The sequence below is a fragment of the Nuphar pumila genome, chromosome 14 (assembly GCF_984573655.1).
Source record: "Nuphar pumila chromosome 14, dmNupPumi1.hap1.1, whole genome shotgun sequence".
Taxonomy (NCBI): domain Eukaryota; kingdom Viridiplantae; phylum Streptophyta; class Magnoliopsida; order Nymphaeales; family Nymphaeaceae; genus Nuphar; species Nuphar pumila.
The window spans coordinates 6,220,321-6,248,095 of NC_143262.1; the positions used below are offsets into that span (position 1 = coordinate 6,220,321).

Genomic DNA, 27,775 nt, shown 5'->3' on the forward strand with positions numbered 1-27,775 from the left:
TCAAGAACGAGAATGAAAGGAAAGAGGTTACATGATAACTACATAAAGATTTAATTGATTTAGCCAAGCGCTTTGGATGCAGGAACAGTTGAGAGGTTGAATTAGGTATTATCAGTAGATAAATGGTTAACATATACAAATCATTTAAGAAGAAAAAAAGAGTGCTCTCTGAAACTACTGAATTTTGACAGAGTCCATTTTTTCCTATGCAATACTGAATTTCAAGTAGTTAGTATATATATCTATATATATATATATATATGTGTGTGTGTGTGTGTGTGTGTGTGTGTGTGTGTGTGTGTGTGTGTGTCTGTGTGTGTGTGTGTGTAAAAGAAAGAGAGAGAGAGAGAATGTCTACTGTGATCCTGAACCATGATACTACACGATGGTACATGCTTATTTATATATATCTAGCCACCAAATGTTGGATCCAACTGTGTAGATGTGTTGTGTGGGTTTATTTACTTTCATAGGTTTAATCATCTTGAGTATACCAATAGATTCAATTTTCAAGATGGTGAAAAATCAACAGCTCACAATTCAATGAAGATGAGGATGTTTTAAAAGTGCCCAAAGCATCATGTTGGAATCAACTTTAACACATGAAAGTAAATAAAACAGCTAATCACTTACACCATATAAAGAAGCACCAGCTTTGAATGTCTGTTTGAAAACAAGAGCAGCCAATGTCGTGTAGCCACCAGCAGACCCTCCAAATATGCAAAGACGTTCACCATCTACCCTGCCAGTCTCCACCTGTAACATTATCACTGCAGCATGATTACTTAGGCCAACTGCTTTATGGTATCTTGAAGGGTGAACTAGCCAGAAGAAAACAATACCAGAAATTTTGCACAACTGCAGCAGTCATTAACATCAACTATACCCCAAGATCCTAATAGTCTTTCACGATATTCCCTGCCATAACCTTTACAACCAATGCATCAGTCAAAAATAACACTTATGATGATCTCACACCCATACCCAGAAAACAAATGCTCACTCACAGGTCAATACAAAAAAACACATGCTCAACAGGAACACAGAACAAATCCAGGGCATGTTTGTGTTAAGATAAATGTAACCTTTATATATATATATATATATATATCTTAGTCAACTTAGGTTGACTTTATCTATCCATTGGAGGCTAGTCAAACGGCTAGAATTCTAGCCGTTAGACCCTCTCCAACAACTAGAAGGGATTTTCCTTTATTCCCACTTCTCTCCTCTCTTCTCTATAAATGTGTGGGTGTGTGCATGTGTAAGGGTAGAGAGAGTGATGGGTAAGGGTTTTCTGTGATTTGAGTATATTGTAATGAGGATTAAATGTATTTTTCTTTTGTATTTTTAATGTTCTTTATTAATAAAGCTATTCATTCACATTCCATGTGTTTCATTTTTAATTCTTATGTTTTTGCTATGTCACATGGGTGCGGGGGTGCGGCACTTTCAAAAACCTTGTGTGCGGGGGTGCGAGGGTGCAGCAAAATAAATAAATAAATAAATAAATAAAAATATATATATATATATATATATATATATAATTTTTAAGTTTTATCAATTAACAACATTATCAGTTTCACAGTCTGAATTAGTTCATACTTACATATGCATGGCTTAATCTTTGAGACAAGCATATGTGTAAAGCCCTCGTTAAAAAAAAAAGAAAAGTTGAACACGTGCCGAGCACGTGTCGGACATGTGCCGATGTTGGTCTGCCGTATTGGACCCGGATCCGAGCCTGACTCGGGTTCCAGATTGTTCGCCTGCGTCTTTTAAAAGACGCAGGCTTAGAAGTGAAGGGCAAAATCCTCGCCCCTTTTCTCTCTCCTCTCGCTCACCCGTCTCCGTCCCCTTCGCTGTTGACGTCGACGATCGAATCGCCGATGACCCCCGTGCTCCGGCAATCACCACTGCCGACAACCCGCTGCCACCACCCCAGTCCGGCGGCCCCCCTGCGAGACCCTCCGAAACCCCGAGCTCTCTTTCCCTCTCTCTGTTGTCTGCAATGGCTGCCATCGGCGATCCTCCGGGACTGCCTCTCTTTCCCTCTGCCTCCCGTACTCTCTCAACCTCGTTGGGTTCTTCGCCACCACCGCCGGCCCCCTTTGCTGAGATCCTGGACGATCGCCCGACACCCTGTGTCGCCTCCTTTTTGCCGCTGTCAAACCCCCCGACGACCCTGCCTGGGTCGTTGCTTGCCACCGGCGTCCCTGGGTTCCCCCTTCGTCGGTGAATCTACAAGTATACTGCCTCTTCTCTCTACCTTCTTCTACTTCGACCTCTTTTGTTTTCTCGGTCAAGCGGCAGGATCGCCGCCTGCTTTGTGTCGTAAGGCCGGCAAGGGCGTTGACCGCACCCAGGGTCGGGTTGACTGCACCGGGTGCCGCACCCGCATCACATCGCATCGTGTCGACGCGGGTGCGGCACCTGGTTGGCCGAATCCCTGTGACAGTATTTTTGTATGTTTTTGGAGTTTATTATGGAGTGCATTGGGATCAATGCCATTTCGTGATATGGTATCAAAGCAAGGCATCATGGTCTTAGAAATGATTTGTATTAACGAATGGTATGGATTAAAGGATTTTACATTCTGGTATGTATCTTTGTTTTTTCTATGTATGGTAGGTGTTTTTTAAAAAGGGTTATATTAAAATTAAATGTTTTCTTTTGAAATTAGAATATGTAGAGATTGTTATCTTTTGATATATGAAATATATGTTTTGAATTATGGATATGTATGCTGTAAAATTATATTTTACAAAAATATGTGATTTTTTAAAATCTTATATGTATTTCATGTTTTGCAAAATATTAAATTTTATGTTATATCCTTTTTGTGTGTCTCTTAATGTATGAGTATACATAAATTATCTTTGGAGCTTTTGATATATTGTGATGTTTCCTTAGTGATTTAAATTATTTAACCATGCATGATTTTAATTATGAAGCCTTTATGATTATTATTGGATGCCATAGGCATGGTTTGTCATCATGTACTCGAATACATATTTTTTATAATATTAAATGTGTTTCTCTATTATGTGTTATAATTTTTTCCTAGTGGATTCTTGTGTTTATGCTTCTTCTTGAGCATTTTTAAAATCTTATTTTTTTAAGACTCTTATATGCTTGTATCTTAGCCCTTAGTGGCATTATGTGTTTTTACCCATTGGTGGCTTATTGATTTGCGTACTTGTACACTCATGTAACCCTTAGTAGTCGCTTTCTTGTATTGATATTTCGTAACATGCTTCTTAGAGATTTTATATTTATTGAAATTTCTTGTATAGCATATGTGGGTTCATGGTTAGGAGATAGTTATGTATGTTATTGAATTTCTATATAGCTCTTTGTTAATCTCTACATGTTTGTCTTCAATTGTCTCATAGTAGACTTATGATTTAGATTTAACTTCTTAGAAGGTATTCTTTAATAAGATCATATTACATTGCATATGATTGCATCAATTGACATATTGTTGTGCATATGATTGCACTATATTCATTTTAATTTTTCATCTATCTTTATTAGATTTGATTTGAAACTTTGTTTTTTCAAATCGGTTCTTTTATATGAACTCACCTATTTGAAAATTTATTTTCGTTAGTATTTATTGACTTTTTATGGCATTAGCTTTATCCATCACAAAATTTTATATGATGCATCATTTCTTTTGGCCTTGTTGTTTGGATAAAGTTAGCCATTGAGGTGAGTTATGTGTGCACCTCAAATTATCTTATCAATTTGTAATTATCAAAGTTTATAAGTGTCATGTTAACACATGTCTTACCATGTTGGCTTTGTTTAAACCAGAAATGTTTGTTGGGGTGAGTTGTATACAACTCGTGTTTTGTCAATTTAGATTGTTGGCTTATAGTTTCGCTCTAACAGTTGTTTGATCTCTAGTTCTATGAGTGTATTATATCACTCCTTTGTTTATCTAGCCATTATTATTATGTTGGAGGCTCATAATTATGTTTATCTGTGATGACTATTTATTTTTGAAACCATGGTGTTTCGAAAGATTGTTAAAATTGATATCCTTATTCTTCTTGGTAACATTAGTTTGTTTTCATTACAAGTTCTCTTACCTTGTGTGCTTTCTCCTATTATGCTCCGTATTTAAGTGTTATTTTATGTAGACAAGAGTGTTAAAATATATGGATAATATCATATATACATATATATATATAGTATGTATTTATGATATATATATATATATACTTGTAACGCCCCAAATTTCAAACTTGCGAACCTTTTCAGAAAAAACAGGCAAGAGACTAGAAATATCTCTTTCCTTTAGAGTTTGTTTATGAAATCAACGAAAGATTTTTCTTTTGTTAAATCAGAAGGCAAGCTGATAACTTTGGGCACGTTAGCTAAAAGAACCAAAACTCACAAAATTAGGGTATCCTAAGAAAAATCCGTTACAAATCCAAAGCGTCCAGGACGCGAGCTAAGAGCAGGAAGAAGAAGTCTTAAAGCCATCTTGCAATCGCGCCATCGCCCGTAGTGTAATTAATCATCACCTGTACCCATAGAATGGGTTAGTTTCGCGAAAAACTAGTAGGTGCACAAGAGAGACTACAGGAAACTGAATTAAGTACATTTAATTCAGTAGGTTGCGCAGTTTAAAGCAGATATGCAGTTAAACAGGTAAGCAATGCAAGCAGATGAATAGTGCAAACACGTAAGTGCTACAAGCGAGTAAGCAATGCAAATGCGTAAGGCAAGCAGTAAGCAGTGCAACTGACAAACGCAGCATACGATTCAATTGATCGTAGACTCTTAAGCACCACGCAACAAGCTTGTTCTCGTTCCTAGAACGAGGTCTCTGTATCTAATCCAGGTCATCGTTTATCGCTCTCACTACTTCTAACAAACGCTTTGTCCTGAACCACCTTAAACTATTCACATCTCTCAAGGCCTTACGCGGCCAATTGTCACCGGTTATGACTCACTAAGGCGTCATACTTTCTCAGAAAAGCTCACCCTTCCGTAGAAGGTCCAAAATATGGTCACTAACTCAAATCGCTAACGATCTGATTCTCACATCTGAGTCCTGCATGTAATCATGCTAAAATAGAAAGCCGAAGCTATAAATTTATAACTGGCTATCTCAAACAATCTCAGAAGAGCATCACAGCTCACCATAACTTTTTATGGTCAGCAAAAACACAAAATCCACGTCGGATCGCTCGGTCCGGGAGATATACGACCTAACAAGAAATTACCGTCATAGAGGGTATACCTGGTCTTGGACCATACACTTCCTCACAGGAGTTCACCGTTTTTACGGCTACCCGTTCGTGGACAGTGTACATCCTCACAGCGAAACCTTTGGGAAGTCGGTCCCCAACAAATGCCATATCCAATGAAAATCATTGTGATACACACATCAACGCAAAATGACCGCTCTCAGGATCGATAGCTACTATTACAATCAACAAGATCAACGTCGGATTACCTGGTCTGAAAAAATGTATAACCACACAAGGAATTCCGCCCTAGATGGTATATGTGAACACCCCAAATTTTTCAAAGGTTTTTAAAAATGATCCTTTTGCCCCTGACTCCATTTTCTGAGAAAATCAAAGCGATTTCAAAGCTAAATTTCAGTCATTCTTCAGATTTTCGGAATAAATTCCATATTGATATACTCAAAATTCAATTCTGAATCCAAACCCAGTATTTTAAATCCAAATCTGAGCCCCGTTGTCCGATTTCCAAAATTAATTACAAAATACCCAAAATAGTTCTAAATGGCTTGGGCAATTCATCTGGCACTCTGTCGGATCCCCAATCTTATATTTCTCAGTTCGAGGTTGTAAACTTCGAATATTTCTCAAAATTTCGGACACAAATCCATTTTCTGAAGAAATTTTCTCAAAATAGCTCAGAAAAATTCCCTTTTGTAAATATTTTACAAAAACACAAAAAAAATTAGTTTTAAATCTTTGATTTCTCGTAAAGCTTTAGGATTTTATTCTGAAAATAAAAAAAAAATTAGAAAAATAACATAAAAAACCAAAAAATTGAGAGAAGATACAAAAAAAAAACGGATGATTTTCAAAGCTTTTTAAACCATTTTTACCAAAAACCTCACATTTGAACCATTTTTCAAATTTTTTTCTAAACGAGGACCCCCCTTTTTTGAAATAGGGAAAACTTGCAACGGCCGCAGACTCGCCCTCTCCCTCACGCAGGCCTTCTTCCAGAACCATCCACCATCGCTCAACTGTCACCCCCTTTCTCAATCATTCATCGCCAACCAAATCTCCATCAGTCATTGGATCATACCCTTCATCTCTTCTCGAACCCTCCGTTCCCTCTTTAAAAGGAGGCATCGACTCCATCCCAGGGGGACATCGATCATCTCCTGATCTTCTGAGGCATACATTTCTTTCTGGCAAACACCGATCAATCACGAAGCTTCCTCTGCAAAAATCCATCATTCATCTTTCTACCTTCAACCCTCCTTCGGCAGCCATCCATCCATCTTCACACAGTTGGAGAAAGGTTAATCCGGCCCCAAATTTCAAAGAACACAGCAACAGCCGATCGAATCAATCAAAACCGAAATTCTATTGCAAATAAAAATAAGGAAGGATTTCTCTCAAGACCTCTGCTGTCGTTCGAAGGAAGGTAAGTCATTCATTCTCTTCCCTTCTCATTTCTTTGTAACTTCCCTCTGTCTTCGTTATTCTGGTTCTCATAAAAACCTAGCACCCTCATATTTTCGGTCCTACGTATTTTTGGCATTAGAGCAGGGCTCGATCTGTGCATAGCATATTCGACCCCCTCATTGCAACATTTAACAGGGATTCATCCCAACATCTCGTTCTTCTTTGTTTTTTTTTTTTTTTTATATATATATATATGTTCCATGCTTTGTTTGTCATTTTCCCTTACTTTGTCATTCATGCATACTGGAACCCTCTCTCTAATGTTAATATTAAGAGAGTTAGGACATAATTATCGAGTTAATTTTATTTCCAATTGGAGTGGGCAATGAGATCTCGGTTTCAGAATTAACTTATTTTGAATCTTTGCTTCAGTCTCTATTCCTGCTTATTCTGATTATGGTATTCGTGTTGGTCTTACTCCCATTTGTTTTGTTTCAATTCATGCTCTTTTCTAGTTTTGATTCATTTCTGTTTTGATTCTCAATGCTGTGTTTGTTTTGTTCCTACTATCAAATTATTTTGTTTCTTGTTTTATCTGTTTTTTTTATCTCAAGCTTCGATTTATATCGCTTTATGGCATGAAGTAACCATGCGATTACTGATCAACCTGATTTCAGCGATCAAGTGGTTGATCGCTGGCTGTCATTACCTGTATAATGCCCCTTACCCATGATCTGTTTCACTCGAGCCTGCCTCGATGACAGGGATAACCTGGTTTACAAAAAAGAAGAAGAAGAAACCATCCCTTCTCCCCTATATATACAAGTAGCAGAAGTCAGTTTATTACTTAAGCTTTCTGAAGAACCGGATGTCAGGGCCTTATTCATTGGCCAAGTTGTCTTCTGAAACCCAAGGATATGATATCTACCAATGATCTGCTAATCGTTGGGTTTGAAGTGTTAGCACTAGTGAGTGATACATTACATGGAATGAGATAACCTGAATGTCTTCATGCCGTCCCACTACTGCAAATTCATTTCCAAATCCTGCAATACATCCATCAATCAGTGGCAGACCATTCGAGCCCTGGTTGGAAGAGACAATCTGGAACATGGGGATGATGGAGGAGAAAATTTGAGCTCAATCAAATCTTCAAGTCAAATCTGGATTTATGAAGTGCGTCTGGCCCTTATTAGTTCGTCTACTAAACCGACGGAGAGGTCAGTAAGTTCCAGTTACAAAATTCGAATTTCAGAATGCCTACAAGCTTCATCTCTTAATCGCTAGATGTTTGAAACTCCACGATCAAGGACTCAATGAACAGAGGCGTTCAAGGATGGCTGAAGAATTGGATTCATTACTCTGAGAATCAATAAAATCCTTGGATGTTCTTGCTAGTCTTAACCATTCCTGAATATTGCCAATGCTGAGCATTTAATTTGATGAATTGGATTCATTTGCTGATTAAGTCTACAGTTGCTACAATGCCACTTTTGGATAAAAGCAGCTTTCGCCACAGTCAAGTTGGTGCTGTCAAAGAAAAGGGGCCATTGATCCATTGCTGTCAGAGAAAAAGAGAAAGTCATCGGTTTGATTTTGCAAAGGCTCGTTATCTTGTATATAATCACCTTGCTGTTACAGCGTCATCTGTGCACATAATATCACCTGTCTTAGCACAAAAAAAAATTCCACATGTTATCTGTCAAATACACCATTCATCACTTATTCTACTGAGCATTTTTTTTCTGCAAAACTCCCATTACACTAACATCCTGTACCACATTAGTACTCTATCTTGCATTTCCACAGCACACACTACTCACTCATATTGCGTGTCCCTTGTGGCTTCATTTAGTGGTTCCTCACCATCCCAATCCACTGTTGTAAATTGCCACTCCATTCTAGCCCTCCGTACTTCACATACTCCAATATTACCCACACCTCCACAGGCTGTAACCATATTAACTATGGTTTTCATGTTAGCATTCACAGCAAGGATAACCACTCCTGTAGCCAACATCTTTTGCAATTTTAGCTTTGTTGAACCTTTGTTACACGCCCTGTTAATAGCATTTGGCACAGCATTCACCCACCCAGGTTCCATCTTCATAGCCTCTAGATTCCCTCACACTGCACTCAGGTGCTGCTCTTAAGCATTCACAGAGGCATTGGTTATCTACAACATTTATATTGTCTAGCATTCGTTGTTGGCTATCTTTTATGGCCATCAATTTTCATCATCTCTTAGGATATATCTTTTTGCAAATACTCATCTGTATGATATCGGTTGGGGCGACTTTCCCATTAGTTCCTGCTTATTCATTTAGTTTCTCTGATCTCAGCCTTATCAATTGAGGGCTATAGGACCATGCTTAGCAATACAGATTCTCCCATATTGCAACCAGCCACATCATTTCACCTGCACCCCTTTCATAAAACACATTTGCTACGGTCTCCCTACCACATCTTCCACCTCACAGGTTATTATAAATACCTTATATATATATGTATATATATGCCTATATATACATATATACATATACATGTCCGTATGTATATATATATACCTATATATATATATATATATATATATGAATATACGCGTGTATATACCTATAAGTATATATGTAGGTGTATACATCATTTCTCATCTTTCCATCATAAGTGCCTTGACATATGAGCAATTTCTCTCAACATTAGCATCCTTCTGACATATGTAACTCTCTTCCATTTTCCACACTAACCCGGTTGTTTTGCAAGAAATATGGAAAATATATCATTATCTGGGGTTGTAAATTTGATTTTACCTGTTGTAATAGCTAGACCTCAATGAAAATTTATATTTCCTGCTTTAGGTAGAATGGATGAGCATTGTAAATATCATGAAATTGCTTGCTTTCATGCATTTTTGCCTTCATTTCTCAAATTATCACAATGGTGAAACACGAATGGCACGTGCACCATTTCGTAAGAGGTAATTGATACTAAGTTGATGATCCACATCAATGGCCATAGTCAGGATGTGGACAAAACTTAGCATTTTTATCTTTTACAAAATAACACTGGATCCCCACTAGATCCATTTTCAAAATTCATCATATTTTTCTAAAATATTTTTTTTTCTTTTATCAGAATTTAACTTAAAATTAACTCAAAATATATACCAATGGCCATAGTCAGGGTATATTGAGAGTTAATCTCGTTTTAAATTCTATAAAAGCATAAAAAAAATGTATTTTATTCTTCACTTGAATTTAAATGTAGTTATTACATAATACATTCAATGACCATAGTCAGGGATGTATTATGTCTTCAACCTCATTCTTAATTCATTTAAAGAATGAAATAGCTTTTCAAATTCCAAATTCAAATTCTTTAAATTCATTTCATCATTTAGGATAGAATTACATCATACTTTTCAAAAATTCCTTTTAAAAAAATCCAAGTGATTGTGAGTATCTCTTCTTCAAATTCCTATTTCAATTCTACCTCATTTTTCAAATCCAAACTTTGAAATCAAATTCAAAGTTTAAATCCAACTTGATTCATTTTATAAATTCCAAAATCAAGTTCAAAGTCCCATTTGACTTTGAAATTCATCCTCAAATCAATTTTGAAATTCCAAAAACCTAAATCTCAACTTGGATCCAGATTTCCAAGTATGAATTCAATTCCACTTCGGATCTTAGACTTCAGATCCACATTTCATCTTGGATTCCAAATTTTGGATCCAATCCATTCTAGGATCCAAAATTCCACTTCAACTTTGGATTTTAGATTTCAGATCCAAAATCCATTCTAGGATCCAAAATTCCACTTCTACTTTGGATCTCAGATTACAGATCCAAATTCCATTTAGGATCCAGAACCCAACTCTACTTTGGATCTCAAACTTCAGATCCAAATTCATTCTAGGATCCAGAACCAACTCTACTTTGGATCTCAGATTTCAGATCCAAATCCATTCTAGGCTCCAAAACCCAATTCATCTCGGATCTCAGATTCAGATCCAAAATCATTCTTTAGGATCCAGAACCCAATTCACCTCGGATCTCAGATTCAGATCCAAAACCAATTCTACTTTGGATCTCAGATTACAGATCCAAATTCCATTTAGGATTCAGAATCCAATTCTACTTTGGATCTCAGACTTCAGATCCAAATCCATTTTTTGATCCAGAATCCAATTCTACTTTGGATCTCAGACTTCAGATCCAAATCTATTTTAAGATCCAGAATCCAATTCTACTTTGGATCTAAGACTTCAGATCCAAATCCATCTTAGGATCCAGAGTCCAACCCTATCTTGAATCTCAGATTTTAGATCCAAATATCATCTTGGATTCCAAATCTTGAATCCAATTCCATTCCAGATTCCAAATCCAAAATTCCATTTTAAATTTCAATCCTTAAAACCAATTCCATTTCATTCCAGATCAAGTTCCCATTTTTTATCCTAAATTCAAAATTCAACTTTGAACTCTATTCAGAATCCAGATCTTGGATTCGGATTTCATCTTGAAATTCCAACTTTTAAATCAATTACATTTCTCAATTTTATTCAGATTTCCCAATTCCATCTTTCCTTCTGATTCAATTCCATTTTCATTTTCATTCTGATTCAAAGTCCATTTATGACTTTGAAAATTCATCTATCTCAAAAACCTCAAAATCATTTTCCAAAATCCAGATTTATTTTTGCCAAAACTCTTGATTATTCTAAAAACTTAGAAATCTTAAGTTCTAAGTTAAAAATCATTTCTTCACTTTATCAGATTCATCTCAGAAACACTTGGGAATTCTTCAAAACGTTTTCAAAAAGAGCATACATCTTTGCATTGCACATGCATGATTCTTTGTGCATTTGACTTAGAATAATTTCTTAGATAATTTCTTAGCAAAGCAAAAAGGCATTAATTCGACCCTTGGTTCGATTACCCCTGGTAAAGGCGCCAGGAACGGTCGAACCTCGTACCGACGAGCGAATCCCGTCTCCCAGTTTTCCCGCAAATATTTCAAAAACGGAGGCGATTTATTTCAAATAATTTTCAAAATTAAGGTCAAGTGAGACCCGCAAAAGAGTTCATCTTCTCTATTCTTTTCTTTTCTTTTCTCTTCTCTCTTTCTTTCCCCCCTTTTTTATTTTTTCCCTTCAAAAAGAGGAAATAGAGGTTGGAAAGAAAAAGAGAAGGAAGAGAGAGAATATTACGAGAGAAAAAATTTTTGCGATGATCACAGTATACCTGGTCTTGGACCATACACTTCCTCACAGGAGTTCACCGTCTTTGCGGCTACCCGTTCGTGGACTGTATATCCTCACAGAGAATCTACCACTCTAGCTGGTTACCTGGTCTTGATCATACACGCCCTCACAGATAATCCTTTGGAGATCAGGTCCTCAACAGATACTGTACTTAGTGATACATGCATCAATATAATCGACCGCTCCAAATAATTGATCGCTCTTGGGGTCAGTAGCCACCAATATGGGCACAAGCATGAATATCAACAATATGTAGCGTATCACTGCACATGGTAAAACAAAACACACGATCACTCATTCCTCCAATAAAGCTCCATGAACCATGAACATATTATCGCATACTTCCAACATTTCTTATCACGTGGCATATCAATCACATCACACAGAAACATATAATATTACGCATCGTGTTATTGCCACAAGAAACATTGCAATCCTCAAATAGGACCTCAAAGCATGCGTAAACGATACATGAGAACACGCAGATATGGCAATCCAGTTGATTCTATAGGCGAAGAGTAACTAACTCTATTTGACAGCCAAACAAAACAACTGAATAAGAGAAGCACTCATAACAATGCTCGTAAGACAAACAATTACCATCAAATGGCTTAGTCCATCAGCAAGTAATTAAATTAATCATAAGGCATAAACCATTGCATCACAAGCCATTCATAAGCAATCATACGACAGCAGTTATATCACAATATGTAAGCAGCTTATAAGACAAGTGGCCACATCAATCCTAGTTGCCATCAGTTCGTAGATTACGAGCTGTATGCAATTACATCAATCATAAGAGATGCAAGTCAACAAGTGCTACGTTACAATAAGCACCAAACAGTTCGACCAAGGGGTAAAGCAAGTCACATGCTAATATGTAGCAACTGGCATAATACTATTATTATAAGCATTTAACTAGTATGAGAAGCTAGATGTTACTTAGCAAAGAACTGCGTAAGCAGTTTAACAAACTAAAGTAACGCCTCGACAGGCGGGTACAGCTCGACGAGTAGCATACTGAACTACCGAGCAAGCAAGCAAACGATCGACCAGTGTGAACAGACTTTATGTTTCGATATTACTGGCCTGCGGGTATGCGCAGGCAAAACGTAAAAACAACTGAGACGAGTTCGGGCGTCTGTTATTCTATGTATTTTCAATAACCCGAATAGCTAGTTGAGTCTGCTCCTAAAGGGTCGGCTTTAGCCGAGAGAGGATTCCCCAAAGGAGGCAGTGTCACGGATGCATCCAACTTCTGCAGAAGTGTTGAGCTAACTATTGTAACCCCTTTTCCCTTAACTCCAATGACTGGGGAGGCCGGATCATTGCCCGTGGGTGGTTGTTAACAACCTGTCCATTGGAGTTTTGTATCGTTCTGTCCTCTCCCTTGACAGAACAACCAGAAGCGAATGAGTGCGTTAGGGGTTGCTTAACTAACGACCCATCATATGTTGTGGTCTTTAAACCACTCGAGCATCTTGCCTGTGAAGACGAATGTGCGGCCATTTATGTTATTACAACATTGTGCATTTAGCACTGTTCGAGGTCGCACGACCGTCTCATCCGATCATCGCAATATTAGACGTGTCATGTATGACTACAAGTACTCTAGGATGAAAGGGGTATAGTTCCTCAATAGAAGTCTCAACAGGAGTGTTTCACAAAGATGTAATGTTTATCTTTTGAAACAGCAGTACCTTGTGCGAACATTATGCATGCGATTTTCTAGAATCTCATCCGCTATCGGGGTATCTACATGCCTCGCATGACTCGATACCGGCCTCGATAGACGGGATACAGGTTTCTCAACAGAACCTCTGCTACGTAGTTCGCTCGAACCCCAACTCGTCTGCAGGACTGCATACTCGAAGAACTTGAATCCCTGCTAGGGATCCCTCTCTTTCGACGATGATGAATCGCTAAACTCCTGACTCAACTCTTGTCGCAAGAGGGAGAGTGGTAGATGTCTCTTGCATCCTCCACGAGGATGCCTCAAAAGCGTATGCAATGAGCGAAAACCTGAGTGTCATCTGCAATAGTAAAGCAGTAACAACATATATGCAAAAGCCAAAGCCTGGGCGCAAAGCACGACGACAAAGTAAAGACAGTAGGCAGAAGTGCAACGCAGAACCTTTACGTGATGCGCGATGGCAAAGTAAAGGACTGTAAGCAGGAGTGCAATGCAAAACCTTTGCACGATGCGCGGCGGCAAAGTAAAGGACTGTAAGCAGGAGTGCAACGCAGAACCTTTGCACGATGCGCGACGGCAAAGTAAAGGACAAGGATCGCGAAACCGCGTCCTTGAATAATATGCGTACTCGTATAAATATATATATATATATATATATTTTGATATATATATTTATTTAATGATCCATTTTTAGTTAATTGAACTTAATTCAATTGTCCAAGTCTTTCGTGCAATCTTTCCCTACCTTGAGGGGTGACGGTCCTCGTATGCCAACGGTGTAGGTAAGCACGAGCTCAAGCCATGAAGGGCGAGCATGATCCACTGTTCAACCTGTGATGCTAAAAAGGTTAGCATGCCAAAATACAAATGAGAAGTGGGTCCGGTAAGACCTCAGCAGTATCGGACCCCGATACGAGGGTAGGCAGGGAGCTCAACTCCCTGCAAAATGCAAAAGAGCAACAGAGGCAGCAAGATCAAGACAGAGGGGCGAAACCCCCTACCGAAAAACAAATGCAGGGGGCAACGGTCCCCGCCAACCTTGAAGAAATGCGAGGCAGGGTCCAATGACCCTTACTGCCGAAGAACAGATGCAGGCGAGAGGGGGCGGTGCCCCTGTCGACAAAGGACAGGCAGGGCTCCAGCCCCTGCCGACCTACCAGAAACGACAGGCAAGGGCTTTAGCCCCTGCCGATCCAAAAGTTTTAGGCGACAGGGGCGATGCCCCTGTTGTCCTGCCAAAAGATGATAGGTAGGAGCCACAGCCCCTACCGGCCAAAGGTAACAGAGAGAGAGTGAGGGGCAGGGGCTGGAAACCCCTGCCAGTCGATCAACAACAGGCGGCAGGGGGGCATCACCCCCTGCCAACCAGTCGGACACAGGCGACAGGAGTCGTTGCCCCTGCCAGCCTGCCGACTGAAAGGAGGAGAGAAGAAGAAGACGATGGTGCAGGGAGGGGGCTCGACCCTTCCCCTGACCAAAAGAGGCAGCAGGGAGGGCTCGACCCTCCTCTACCGTAATAGAAAGCAGGGAGGGGTCGTGCCCCTCCCCTGCCGTAACAGGGAGCAAGGAGGAAGGCTTGACCCCTCCCCTCCCAAAAGTGGCACAGGGAGAGGGACTCGGCCCCTCCCTTACAAAACACGTCGCAGGGAGGGGCTCAGCCCCTCCCTCGCTGAAAAGAGTCACAGGGAGAGGGCTTTGCCCCTTCCTTGTGATTTAGGGTAGCAGGAAGGTGGCTCGACCGCCTCCCTGCGCAACGGAAAGTTGAGGGAGAAAGAGAAGGGATCGGGAGAGAGACGAGAGAACAAAGGGGGGAAGAGGGCGTATTTGGGGAGGCTGCCGGAGAGGAGCTCACAGGAGGAAGGAAGTCGCCGGAAGGAGGGGGGTCGCCGATGGGGGTGCTCGGCAACGCAGAAGTCGGCAAGGGGGGTCGATCGAGAGAGAGAGAACAGAAGGGGGGGAAGGAGGTTTCGAGAGACCTCCTTCCCTTTGTCGCTACGTGCTTTTATTAGCACGCAGCCGACTAAGCCCGTGACAGATCCGGGTTAGGGTCTGACCCGGGCCCAAATAAATTTTTTTTTCTTTGAGTTGTTACAATACTATATATATGTTATGAATGTCTTTTGTAATGCCCACAAGGGGCAATTTAATCTTTTTGATCATATGTAAATAGACATGTCCACTGGGGACATTTTTGGTTTCTTTATTTTTATTTTATTCATTTTCTTTTTCTTAATTGACCAAGGGCATAATAGGCATTCCTCTTAGAGTCGTTGGGATCCTCCCCAACGGTTATAAATATGACCATTGAGGAGCTCCCAACGACTCTATGGGATCCCCTCTTGGTCTCCATGTACTGTATAAATAGGGGTGAATCCCCCCCTTCATTCTTAATGTTTTTTCAAGCATTTCTTAATACATTGTTTCTTATATTTTTAAGTTCTCCCTCCTCACTTTGTGTGTGTACGGTGTTTCCCCTTTGTGGCACATTGTATTTGGTCCATTAGTGACATCTTTTTTATGTATTTGTGCCTTCTTGTAGTTATTTTGTGACATTGTTTTTTGGCACTTGTATTTCATTACATGGTATCAAATTCCCAAGGTGTTTGAACACTCTTGGGACTTCTTTCTTTTGTATTTAAGTATGTTTAAGTTTCACACTCTTGTTCTTCATCAACTCTTCTGCAATGGCCGACAAAGATGCAAAGATCGACTTCTCATTCAAATTGAATAGAACCAACTATAGAATGTGGGTGGCCGCTATAGAAAATAACCGCAAAGGAAAGAAACTTTAAGGATATGTATGAGGCACCATTCCGAAAGCACAATTAAAACTCACCAAGAATGAAGCAAACAAAGAGAAAGCTTTGAATGATGAAGAAAAGGCCAAAACCATTCAAGAATACCAATCCAAAGTTGAAGATTTGGAAAGTGAGCATGCCAAAATATTGGCATAGTTCATAAATAATGTGGAGCTCAAAATGTGTGCTAATCTAGCCAAATTCAAGAAGGCAAATGAAGCATGGTTCTTCATGAAAAGTATATATACTCAAAGAGACCTTGTGATGTAAACACGACCCGACTTCAGGAGGTCGGTCTCACGGATACGCGTACACGCCAAGTGTACGATGTGAAAGCGATAAACCTAAATAGAGAAAATAAATTTTGAAACAAAATATATTTGTTTTTTTTTTTCGAAAATAAAACACTAACTATGCTAGACTCACTAAGACTATATACGTATATCAAGATATGTATATATATAGGGATACGTAAACTGAAAGAACTAGGGGCAGTTTGTGGAATATATATATATGTATATATATAAATAAATATATATACATATATATATGTTGGAATGCCGAATTCAACTGTCCCTAAGTTTGTAATTATAATTATATATATTTCAGATATATATATATATATATATATAGGTTCGGACGGTAGAATTGGTTATCAATGACAAACAATGTCGCTACCCACGCCAACGCTGCTGCAACCACAAGGAACACTGTTGACGACAAACAGCCACTAACAGAACTAATACTAGATGTTTCACAAACAGAGAATACAGTTAATTTCTAACACCCTTTTGGTAATTAAATTTTCAGGAAGTCTGTGGCTGTGCCTAATTACATTTAGGTTCACGCACAGTTCAAACTGGAATGTTATACAGCAGTTGAATAGTGATTTCCAATCAGACATATGATAGAACGTTGAGTCAAGTTCACACACGCACATGCATTGTTCGAACTCAGCTGAACAGGGAATCAAGATAGATTATTCCAGATCTAACACAAACCAATCTTGATGTCAACAGGGAACCATGCAAGTCCCAATTGATGCTGCACAGTCCGATGAAATAAATCAGACTTTACTCCAAAAACAGATGGACTGGTCTCCGTCAGCACTCTATCGAGAGCGACCAAAGCAGGGGGCAGCGTTAACACAATCAACGGCTGTACTACAGAACAGCCAATGAATCTAAATCGTGATTCTGAAAATTGAACTAGACATCCAAAATTTGCAAAAACATATTAAATATTTTACTGTTTATGCCCGCAGATTTTTGGATCTAAACTTCAAACATCAATTTCTAATATTGAACCTCTAAACAGAATCGCAAATATCAGATTGTATTGTGCCACCAAATTTAGTTGGAGTAGATTTTCCGAACACACATGAAATACTAAAATTTAATCAACATAAACCTTTTGTTTCTTAGGATTAGAACTCACAAGCGACAATGCACAAAAAAATTGTCAAGGAACCCAGGAAAATGACTGATATATGACTTGGATTCAGTTCCTATCAGTCCTAAGCATGCAATCACAAGAAATAGGAAAAGAAATGGCTTAGCTCCCACGCCCAGCCACAAGTTCCTCTTCGGCAACGGGGAGTTTTGGTTGTCCCAAAACAAACAACCCAACAAGACACAATGCAGCAGCAATGGAACACATCAAGAGGATGGCACCCTTCACGTCCAGCACAAAGGCACGTTAATGGAGGGTGTCCCACTCGTCCAACGCTGGTCCAGCAAGCAAACATGCACAGTAGTTCAAATGAATTTTTTGAGACAAATTATGCAAAATCTTCAAAAAAGTACTCTGGGTAAAATTACCAAAATACCCTTAGGTTCCGAATTGGCCCAAATGGATAGGAAACGGAACGGGTAACTTTGGTATTGCATTTTTTATCAAAATTTTGGATTTGGATCTCGCTCCCAATCCTCACATGTGGGGTGCGGATCCTGATGATCCTTCATCACCTTGCTAGGCATTTCTTTTTGCGAAAAAAGTGAAAGCAACAAAGCAAGGAGATATGAGTATTAGAGATTATTATAGTATTTTATCCCTCTATGGGGATGAACTTGCTCTCCTTGAACCTCAATGGGAATGAAGTGCTATTGCCATGAGGCAAGAGCAAATGGAAAGAGAGAGAGATATTTTTAATTCATTCATGGGCATAGGCCCAAATTTAAACTAAGAGGATCCCTACTTCATAGGGCTTCAACTCCTCTTAGTGAAATTTTTGCCGATCTATGCTAAGAAAAAACTCGTTTGGCTCTAAAAAAGGATTTTGATGAAGTGCATGCAGTATCTAAACCAGACAATAATATGAGGACATATAAACCTCCTCATTTGTGGAAAAATAACTATAACAACAATGGTATTATGGTAGTGAAAGAAAAATTGTGTGTTATCATTGTAATGAACCGGGACATCTTAAACTCGATTGTCCTAAACTTAAGAGGAAAGTGGCTTTCATTAGAGATAACTCAAGCAACTCAAACGAAGATCAAAAAGGGGATGGAGACATCAAAAATTTCATTGTTCAACTTACGAAAGCATTTCAACAATTTATGAGAAATAACTCTTCCACACCTTCTACTTCCGGTGTCGTGGTTTTATCAATTCCCGATATGTCTTGGATTTTTTATTCGGGTGCTTCCTTTCATATGATACCAAATGCATCTCTTTTATCCAAACCAAGCACTAACTCTTTTAAATCTTTTATTTCTACGGTCGATGGTACATCCTTGGATATTAAAGGGATAGGAACTCTTGAAATAATTTTGAGCAATGACAAAAAATTTTGTTCCAAAAATTAAAATTATTTCAAAACTTAAATCCTTTTTCGGTTTCTTAAATATCTGATTTCGATTGTAGTGTCTCTTGTTCATCTTCAAATTGCTATGTGCAGGATCTCCAATCTGGAAAGCAGATTAGGCAAGACCATAGAAGAGGAGACCTATATTATATGAATTTTTTGTTATTACCATCCAAGTCTTTTTACAATCATGTTCAAACTAAGGATATTGTCACTTGGCACAAAAGGCTTGGTCATCCTAGTCGCTCTAAGATGTATCTTTTTCCTCTTTTTGAGAAATTTTGTAATGAAAAGGAATTTACATGCAATGATTGTATCCTTGGAACAATGCATTATCTTCTTTTTCAACATAGCAACTTCATTTTGAAAAGACCCTTTAAGCTAGTGCATTCAGATGTATGGGGACCGGCACTCGTCATGTCTAAAGAAGGATATTCATACTATGTTATTTTTATTGTTGATTTCACTAGATACACTTGGGCTTACTTCCTTAAAAATAAATCTGATGTTTTTTCTATCTTCAAAGAATTTATATTCTTATTCAAAATAATATAGCTATCTTTAGATCCAATTATGGAGGACAATACTGTAAAAAAAAATTCAAAAATATCTTAAACAAAATGACATTATTCGTCAAAGATCTTGTCTTAAAACTCCTCAACAAAATGGCTTTATTGAAAGAAAGCATAGGCATCTTATTAAAACCACAAGAACTCTTTTCAATTCTAAAAGTGCTCCAAAGAATTTTTGGGCCAAAGCCGCTCTTTCCGTAACATATCTTATAAATAGGATGTCATCTTCATCTTTAAAACATGTTTTTTCCTTTGAAAAATTATTTAAAATATCTCCTGATTTCAAAAGATTAAGAATATTTGGTTGCAAATGTTTTGTTCTTTTTCAAAGACAAGACAAACTCTCACCAAGAAGCTCTTGAATGTGCTTTTATTGGCTACGGTGAGAATAAAAAAGGATATAGGTGCTACGATATTAAAAATAATAACTTTATGTTTCAAAAAAATTGGCTTTTCTTAAAAAACAAAATGGATTTAAACATCAAAAACCCATGGAAGATGTTGATTATTCTTTCTTATTTGACTTGTTACCTAGAAATGACTCTAAAAAAAATCTAATGATACAATTTGTGATAATGAAATTGTTTGTGATAACCATTCTCATCAAAGAAATGATTCTCCTAGTGAGAATTTTAATGATATTCATGTGTATATTCGGCATGAGGGAAATGAACATCAAAATGCTTTTGACATATATTCACAAAATCTTTCCTTAGAGGACCAAGTAGAGGAACCCCTATCTAGATGATCCTCTAGTAATAGTAGACTTCCTCAAAAGTTTGTGTTAAATGATTTTTTTCTCCATATTATGGAACTTGTCTAATGATGATTCATTATTATCATGAACCTTTCAACTTTAAACAATTTAAGCAACATTCACATTGGATAGATGCTATGACACTAGAATTAAAAGCACTCAACAAGGCTAACACTTGGAAAATTGCAAGTCTCCTTTTGGAAAAAAAGGCTATTGGGTGTAGATGAGTTTATAAAGTCAAAACTAAAAGTGATGAGTCATTAGAAAGATATAAAGCTAGGTTTGTTGATGAGGGATAATGCACAAGAATATGGAATTAATTATGAGGAAACGTTTGCTCTAGTTGCTAGGATGACTAGTGTAAAAACTTTAATAGCCTTAACATTTATTAAACAATGATTTATCTACAAATTAGATATCAAAAATATTTTTTAAATGAGAGGATCTTTGTGAAGAATTATATATGGACCCTTCGCTGGGTCTTGAGATAGCAAAAGGGAAAATCCTTAAGCTTAATAAATCTCTTTATTGTCTTAAATAAGCTCCAAAAACTTGGTATGACCGCTTTAGGAAAGTTGTTGTTGATAGTGAATTTACTTCTTGTTATACTGATATTGTTCTTTCTTTTTGTTAAGAATGCAGGTGATCACATAACTATTTTGTTGTTATATGTTAATGATATGATCATTATTGAGAATGATAGAATAGATATTGAGTCTATTCAAATGTTCTTAAAAATAATTTTAATATTTCTGACCTTGAATTTCTAAGGTATTTTTTAGGGATTGAAGTTGTGTATTCTCCTAGAGGATATGTTCTTTTTCAAATGAAGTTTCCATCAGATATTATTGTCAAGTTTGGCTTGACTGACGAAAAGAAAGTGGAGACTCCAGAAGTAATCAATGCTAAGATGAGAGTTGATAATGAAACTCCTTTAGAAGATCCCACTCCTTATCTTCAATTGATTGAGTCACTAACATATTTGTCTATTACCAGGCCAGATATTGCTCATGTTGTTAACAATGCAAGTTAATTTCAAAATGACCCTAATATTATTCGCATGGTTGTTATGCGAATTATCAGATATCTGAATGAAACAATAACAAAAAGATTATTTTTATCTTCTTCTTCATCTCCAAATTTAATTGCTTATACTGACTCTGATTGGAGTAGTAACCCCAATGATTATATTTATACCACAGGTTATTGTGTTTTTCTTGAAGAATCATTACTTTCTTGAAAATGTAAGAAACAACAAAAGGTGTCTTTGTCTTCCACGGAAGCCAAGTAGATGGCCACAACTACAATTGAACTTATCTGGTTAAGAAGTATGCTCAAAGATATGGGAGTCATCATCTCTATTCCTTCGAAGTTGTGTTGCGACAACAAGAGTGTCATCTACATTGCTAGCAACCATACCTTCCATGAATGAACAAAGCACATCGAGATGGACTGTCATTATGTTTGGGATGAATTTTTCCATAGCACCATTCAACTGCCATGTCACTTCAGAGTATCAGCTTGCAGATTTTTTTACCAAAACTTTGTCATCCCCTTGTTTCTACTTTCTCCTAAGCAAACTCTCGGTGATCTCAGCATTAGTTTGAGGGAGGGTGTTAAAATATATAAATAATATCATATATATACATATATGTGTTTATACATATATACTATGTATTTATGATACATATCTATACATATATATTATATATATATATATGTATGTATATATATTTTTTATGAATGTTTTTTGTAATGCCCACTGAGGGCAATTTAGCCTTTTTGATCATATGTAAATAGACATGTCCACTAGGGACATTTTTGGTTTCTTTATTTTTATTTTATTCTTTTTTCTTTTTCTTAATTGACCAAGGGCATAATAGGCATTCCTCTTAGAGTCGTTGGGAACCATTGGGGATCTCCCAACCACTCTATGGGAGCCCCCCTTGGTCCCCATGTACCCTATAAATAGGGGTGAATCGCCCCTTCATTCTTAATGCTTTTTCAAGCATTTCTTAATACATTGTTTCTTATATTTTTAAGTTCGTGTTTGGTGTTTTCCCTTTATTGCATATTGTATTTGGTCCATTGGTGACATCTTGCCTATGTAATTGTGCCTTCTTGTAGTCACTTTGTGACATTGTTTTTTGGCACTTATTTTACTATAAAGAGATGTTATTTGTGTGGTGAGTTATGTGCACTCATTGGTTACTCACACTTTTTGTGTGTTTGTATAATGCTCTTGTTCTAGTAGTTGATACACTTATTTAAGTGTTCTTTCATGTAGACAAGAGATGTTTTGTTAATGTAGTGAGTTATGTGCACCCATTGGTTATACTCTTGTTCTAGACATTGATACACTTGTTTTAAGTGTCATTTTATGTAGACAAGAGATGTTGATTGGTTATTCATATTTTTTTTTTGTGTTTTTTAGCCCATTAATGGCATTGTGATTATGCGCTTGTTCTAGTCGTTAATACACTTGTTTTAAGTGTTATTTTATTTAGATAAGACTCAAGAGATGTTGGTTATTCACACTTTTTGTGTATTTTTTATCTCATTAGTGGCATTGTGATCATGCTCTTGTTCTAGTCGCTGATACACTTGAATTTTGAGGTTTGGAGGTTTAGTGAGGCGATTGCTTGTGGTGGTTGAACTATTGTTGAGATTTGCAAATATCATTCATTGTGTTGTGTGAGATTTTTTAAATCTCTCCACAAAATTTTTAAAGTTTTACTTCTCATTTGTCCTTGTGTGGAAAATGGTTATTAAAATATTTTCATCAGGTATGCTTTAATTGCATGATTAAGGATACTTTAAATTTGTTTCATGATTGGCTGCCTTGTGTGTTTTGCATATATATTGGTATTTTCAAAACATTACTTCATGATATTTGTGGGATTTTTAATCTTTTCATATTTCTTGTAAATTGTTCTCTTAAAATTGGTCTATAAGGGAATTTTTTCATTGTTTTAAAATTATTGCATGTTTCAATCATATATGCATTAGTTGTGTGGTTAATATTGCTTCAAAAATTAATTGATCCATGTTTATTTATGTCTTCTTAATTCCTTATTAATCTTTCGTTGTGTAAAAATGATTTGTTCTTGAAAGAAAAACTATCTATAAGTACTTTACTCTCCTTTAGAGAATTTTGTGATTTAAACTCTTTTGTGAGTTATTTCTTCATGGTATTGATGTTGTTTGAAAATCCATGCCTGGTAAGCACTAATGTGCTTTTTGTAATAGATATATGTGTATTGACTTTGAATAATGCATGATTTTCATGAATGATTAAAGTGATTAATGATTTTATCTTTACGATATTTTATGTTTGCAACTTTGCATCTCTTTTTAAAAAATATGCAATTATGTTCTCTTGAATTAAGAACTATAGTTTCTTAAAAATTATATATTGAGGTAAGTCTCTTAATGACTATTGTCTTTGAAAAATTAATAATAAATTTTTCTTACTTTAAATGACTTTGAAAATTGTTAGTGTCATATTAAATATTGTATATATATATATATATATATATATATTAGTATAGTTATTTCTAGTTGGATTGCTCTTTTGCTCTATTTACAGGTTCTCAAAGTATTGGCGTTATTGATGATTTTAGAGACCTTTCGAACATATTAAGGAAGATCTAGAAGCTCCTTCAAGAATTTGTATTATGAAAGAACATGATATATTGTGTAATGGGATTCCTTTTGTATTTTCAAATTTACAGTGTCACTGTAAGTTTGAGGGAGAATGTTAAGATAAATGTAACCTTTTCTGTTTTATTATATATACTTATGTAAATATATAGTTCCATATATATAATATATATATATATTATATCTTAATCAACTTAGGTTGACTTTGTCTAGCCGTTGGACCCTCTCCAACGGCTAGAAGGGATCTCCCTTTATTCCCACTTCTCTCCTCTCTTCTCTATAAATGTGTGGGTGTGTGCATGTGTAAGGGTTGAGAGAGTGATGGGTAGTTTTAAGGTTTTGTGTGATTTGAGTGTATTGTAGTGAGGATTAAATATATTTTTAATGTTCTTTATTAATAAAGCTATTCATTTACATTCCATGTGTTTCATTTTTAGTTATGTTTTTGTCCAAATGTATTATGTTCTTGGAGTTCATTATGGAGTGCATTGGGATCCATGTCATTTCGTGACCGTTTGCAACCATCTCAAGTACCCACCTGAGCAACCATGAGAATTCATTCTTGACAAAGCCAGTCACAGGGTCAGACCCATGACCCACTTTCTCAGGCAAGTGGGCATCAACTCTATCAACTATCCACCACTTTCTCAGGTTGCACTTTCTGAAGTTTACAAACAGTTGAAAAGTAGTTGGTTTGAGCTTCCCTTTCTCAGAATCCTGAATAAGTGGTGCTTTCCCAGGAGCTTGCAAACGTGCTCTCAAAGTTCACAATCAATATATAGCACTCCAATTAATTAAAAGCAGTCACTCAAGAAGACCACATTATTTTGTCCAATTCAAACACAAACTTCAAACAGTCAAAACTGCAATGGATTATGAGTCGAACACAATAAGCTGATGAATTATAAAGATTTTAGAACAAATAGGCAGCCATGCTACAATTTCATAACACCAGTCTGCTAATAGACCAGACAATGCACTCAAAAGAGACAGATCATACAACAATAGTAAGACGATAAACAAACCAGTGCTTCCTCCATAATTGACATCCGCAAATGCCCATCCACGACTAGTCCAGTACTGAATGTTAAGGTTCAGCACTCCACGGGCCTCACTTGTTGGCCCCCCTGGCAAATTCAACGGTCTTACCAACAAGTTTTCAAGCAATAAGGTTGAAAAAGTATGATTTCAACAGAAATTATATAACCTCTATATCAACTATAAGTAAAACTTTAGATGATGATAAATCACCATAAAAAACAATAAACTACAGAACTTATAGTGTAATATTTCAATGGTATCGTACATATGACCAGTGATGAGCTACAGATGGAACTGTAATGCATAAATGCTAATGACATACAAAAGCTGACTTATGTCTATTTAAATGCAATGCTCACTCTATGATCAAAATGGTACCAAGTACATGCTAATATGGCCGATCACATGACATTACTGAACACATGATTTTATTTTAAAGAATATACATAGAATGTGGTTTTAGAGACCTCTTCATTATAAAACTGTCCACAAATAACAGTAAATGGGTGCCATACATGTGAATGCAAACAGTAACAGGTGACACATGGAATTGCGACCATAATTTTCACCTAGAGTAGAATAGTTACCAACTTAAATACCATTTTCTCACTCTATTGTCAACATAAAACAAAAGTTAATAAAATTTGTCATTAAATGCACTAGCCAATAAAAAGTTTAAAGCATGATAAAATTTGGCAACTTAATCTAATAAGAAAGAGTGTCTAAGCACAAGATTGATAACAAATTACGCTCAAATACCTAAAATAATGGCCTCATGTTAGAATGCCACAAGTATGAATACACAAAGGCATGCAGGATAAGCATTTCAAAAAAAAAAATAATTGCATACCATGACTCTTCAATAACAAAGGAGGCTTTTCTTCATGACCAGCTTGATATAAATGATTGACTGGTGGATAGAAATACACATATGCCTTTTGATCAGGGACCTCAGTAGGGAACTCTATAATCTCTGGTGTGCTTAGGCATGCTTTGTATTCCAAACTAGGACTGAAGGATGACCACACTGTAGAAAAGTCAACAGCTTTGGAACAATTTTCATCTAAAGTCACCTGTCACAGTGCAGCATGCACACAATGGTGTAGGATTATAGCAAAAGCAAACTCTGTCAATAAATGCATTGATTAGAACTTTGTATTCAATATCCAATGAAGCAACATACTTTGGCTATTGATAATGGCAGAGTGGAAGAGGCACCCTCTATGCACAAGTACCTGCCCTTTGCAATCTGATCAAAACACAAAACTGGTATCTTTAACCTAGTATCTCTTCTACAGTAAAACATTTCACTTTGTAAATAAACTAAGATAAATCAAACAACTAGAAAACAGGAAATTGGTGTCATAACCTACAACAGTTCTGATGTCTGTGAATGGGATATCCAACAAACTGAAAGAGCCCTGAATAATATCCAGCAGGCCAAAATATGATCTTCCCCTCTGCCTGAAACTCTACAGTTAAGCTCTCATATTGAGAATGCAAGAAAGTGAATCAACAACCAAAACCAACCTGTAACTGCAAGCCAGATAAGTATTCTCTCCATTTTTCTGCACCAAATCATAAGATTTGATGCCAAAAATCCATAATGGACTTGTGAACTCTGCATCCAATGCATAGACTGCTTGCACCTCATTGCTGGATTCTATCTGTAACATATAAACCATGAAACGTGATAAGCCCTACTAACATTGTGCAATGAGTAGATTATTGCTAAATTAGATTGTTTGGACCATCCATATCGTGCAAATCAAGAAACACAATTAGACTAAAGGATTTTTTCCAATTAATATAGATTATTCTGAAGGTAATGACAAAGAACCATGGCACCAAACATAGGAATGTCTATCCATTAATGTTGAAGTAAAAAGAAGTAGCACCAAACAGAATAAACTACAACTATAGAGAAAACCTAAACAACAATGCATGAATTACCACTCGCACGTGGTATTCATGATTACTAAAATGTGGCAGCTAATATCAAAATCAAACATTTTAAAATCAGTTTGAGGTCACAAACACTACATATGAAATAGAGAACAAATAGCTAAAAACAAAATTTTATAATGCCTATATTGTCTAGGCGTGGGACCTTTTAAAGAAGATGTGAAGCCTTAATTTCTGCAAAGGGATTTGCATTGCCTGCTCTGCAAACCACATAAAAACCACTTGAACCAAATAATGCAACCCCCTAACAATTTACCACGTTGAGCCTGTCCATCACCCTTGAACTATGATTTGTGTGGTCCTTTGAATATGGGTTCATTTCCTAAGGGAGGTGATCAGGTAGTATAAGGAGAGGAGATTTCCGCATATATACCCCAGCAAACAACTATTTAGGCATAAGGAAGAGAGCTGACAGAATATTGGGCAATGCCTTGAAGATATTCACCATAAGACATCTCTGTGTGAACCAAAATTTCTTGGCAGATCAACATTGGAAGTATGGAAAGATTGGGGATTGAAGCACAGGGCCTTATCTCAGTGAGTTCCTAACAGTGTTGTTAAGATGCGGATAGGTAGGTGTTA

At 37.0% G+C, this 27,775-nt stretch overlaps 1 protein-coding gene across 1 annotated transcript in view; it reads right to left on the reverse strand.

Moving 5' to 3' along the window:
- The window catches only part of LOC149816183 (alpha/beta-Hydrolases superfamily protein), a 74,882-nt gene that overhangs the window by 11,648 nt on the left and 35,459 nt on the right, over window positions 1–27,775 (reverse strand). The window contains exons 8-14 of the mRNA XM_089987828.1: window positions 26,759–26,895; window positions 26,602–26,692; window positions 26,412–26,477; window positions 26,079–26,301; window positions 25,213–25,314; window positions 843–928; window positions 634–756 (exon numbers count right to left, since the gene is read on the reverse strand). Of these exons, the coding sequence (XP_089843954.1) occupies window positions 634–756; window positions 843–928; window positions 25,213–25,314; window positions 26,079–26,301; window positions 26,412–26,477; window positions 26,602–26,692; window positions 26,759–26,895 (828 nt within the window). The remainder of the gene's footprint in view (window positions 1–633; window positions 757–842; window positions 929–25,212; window positions 25,315–26,078; window positions 26,302–26,411; window positions 26,478–26,601; window positions 26,693–26,758; window positions 26,896–27,775) is intronic.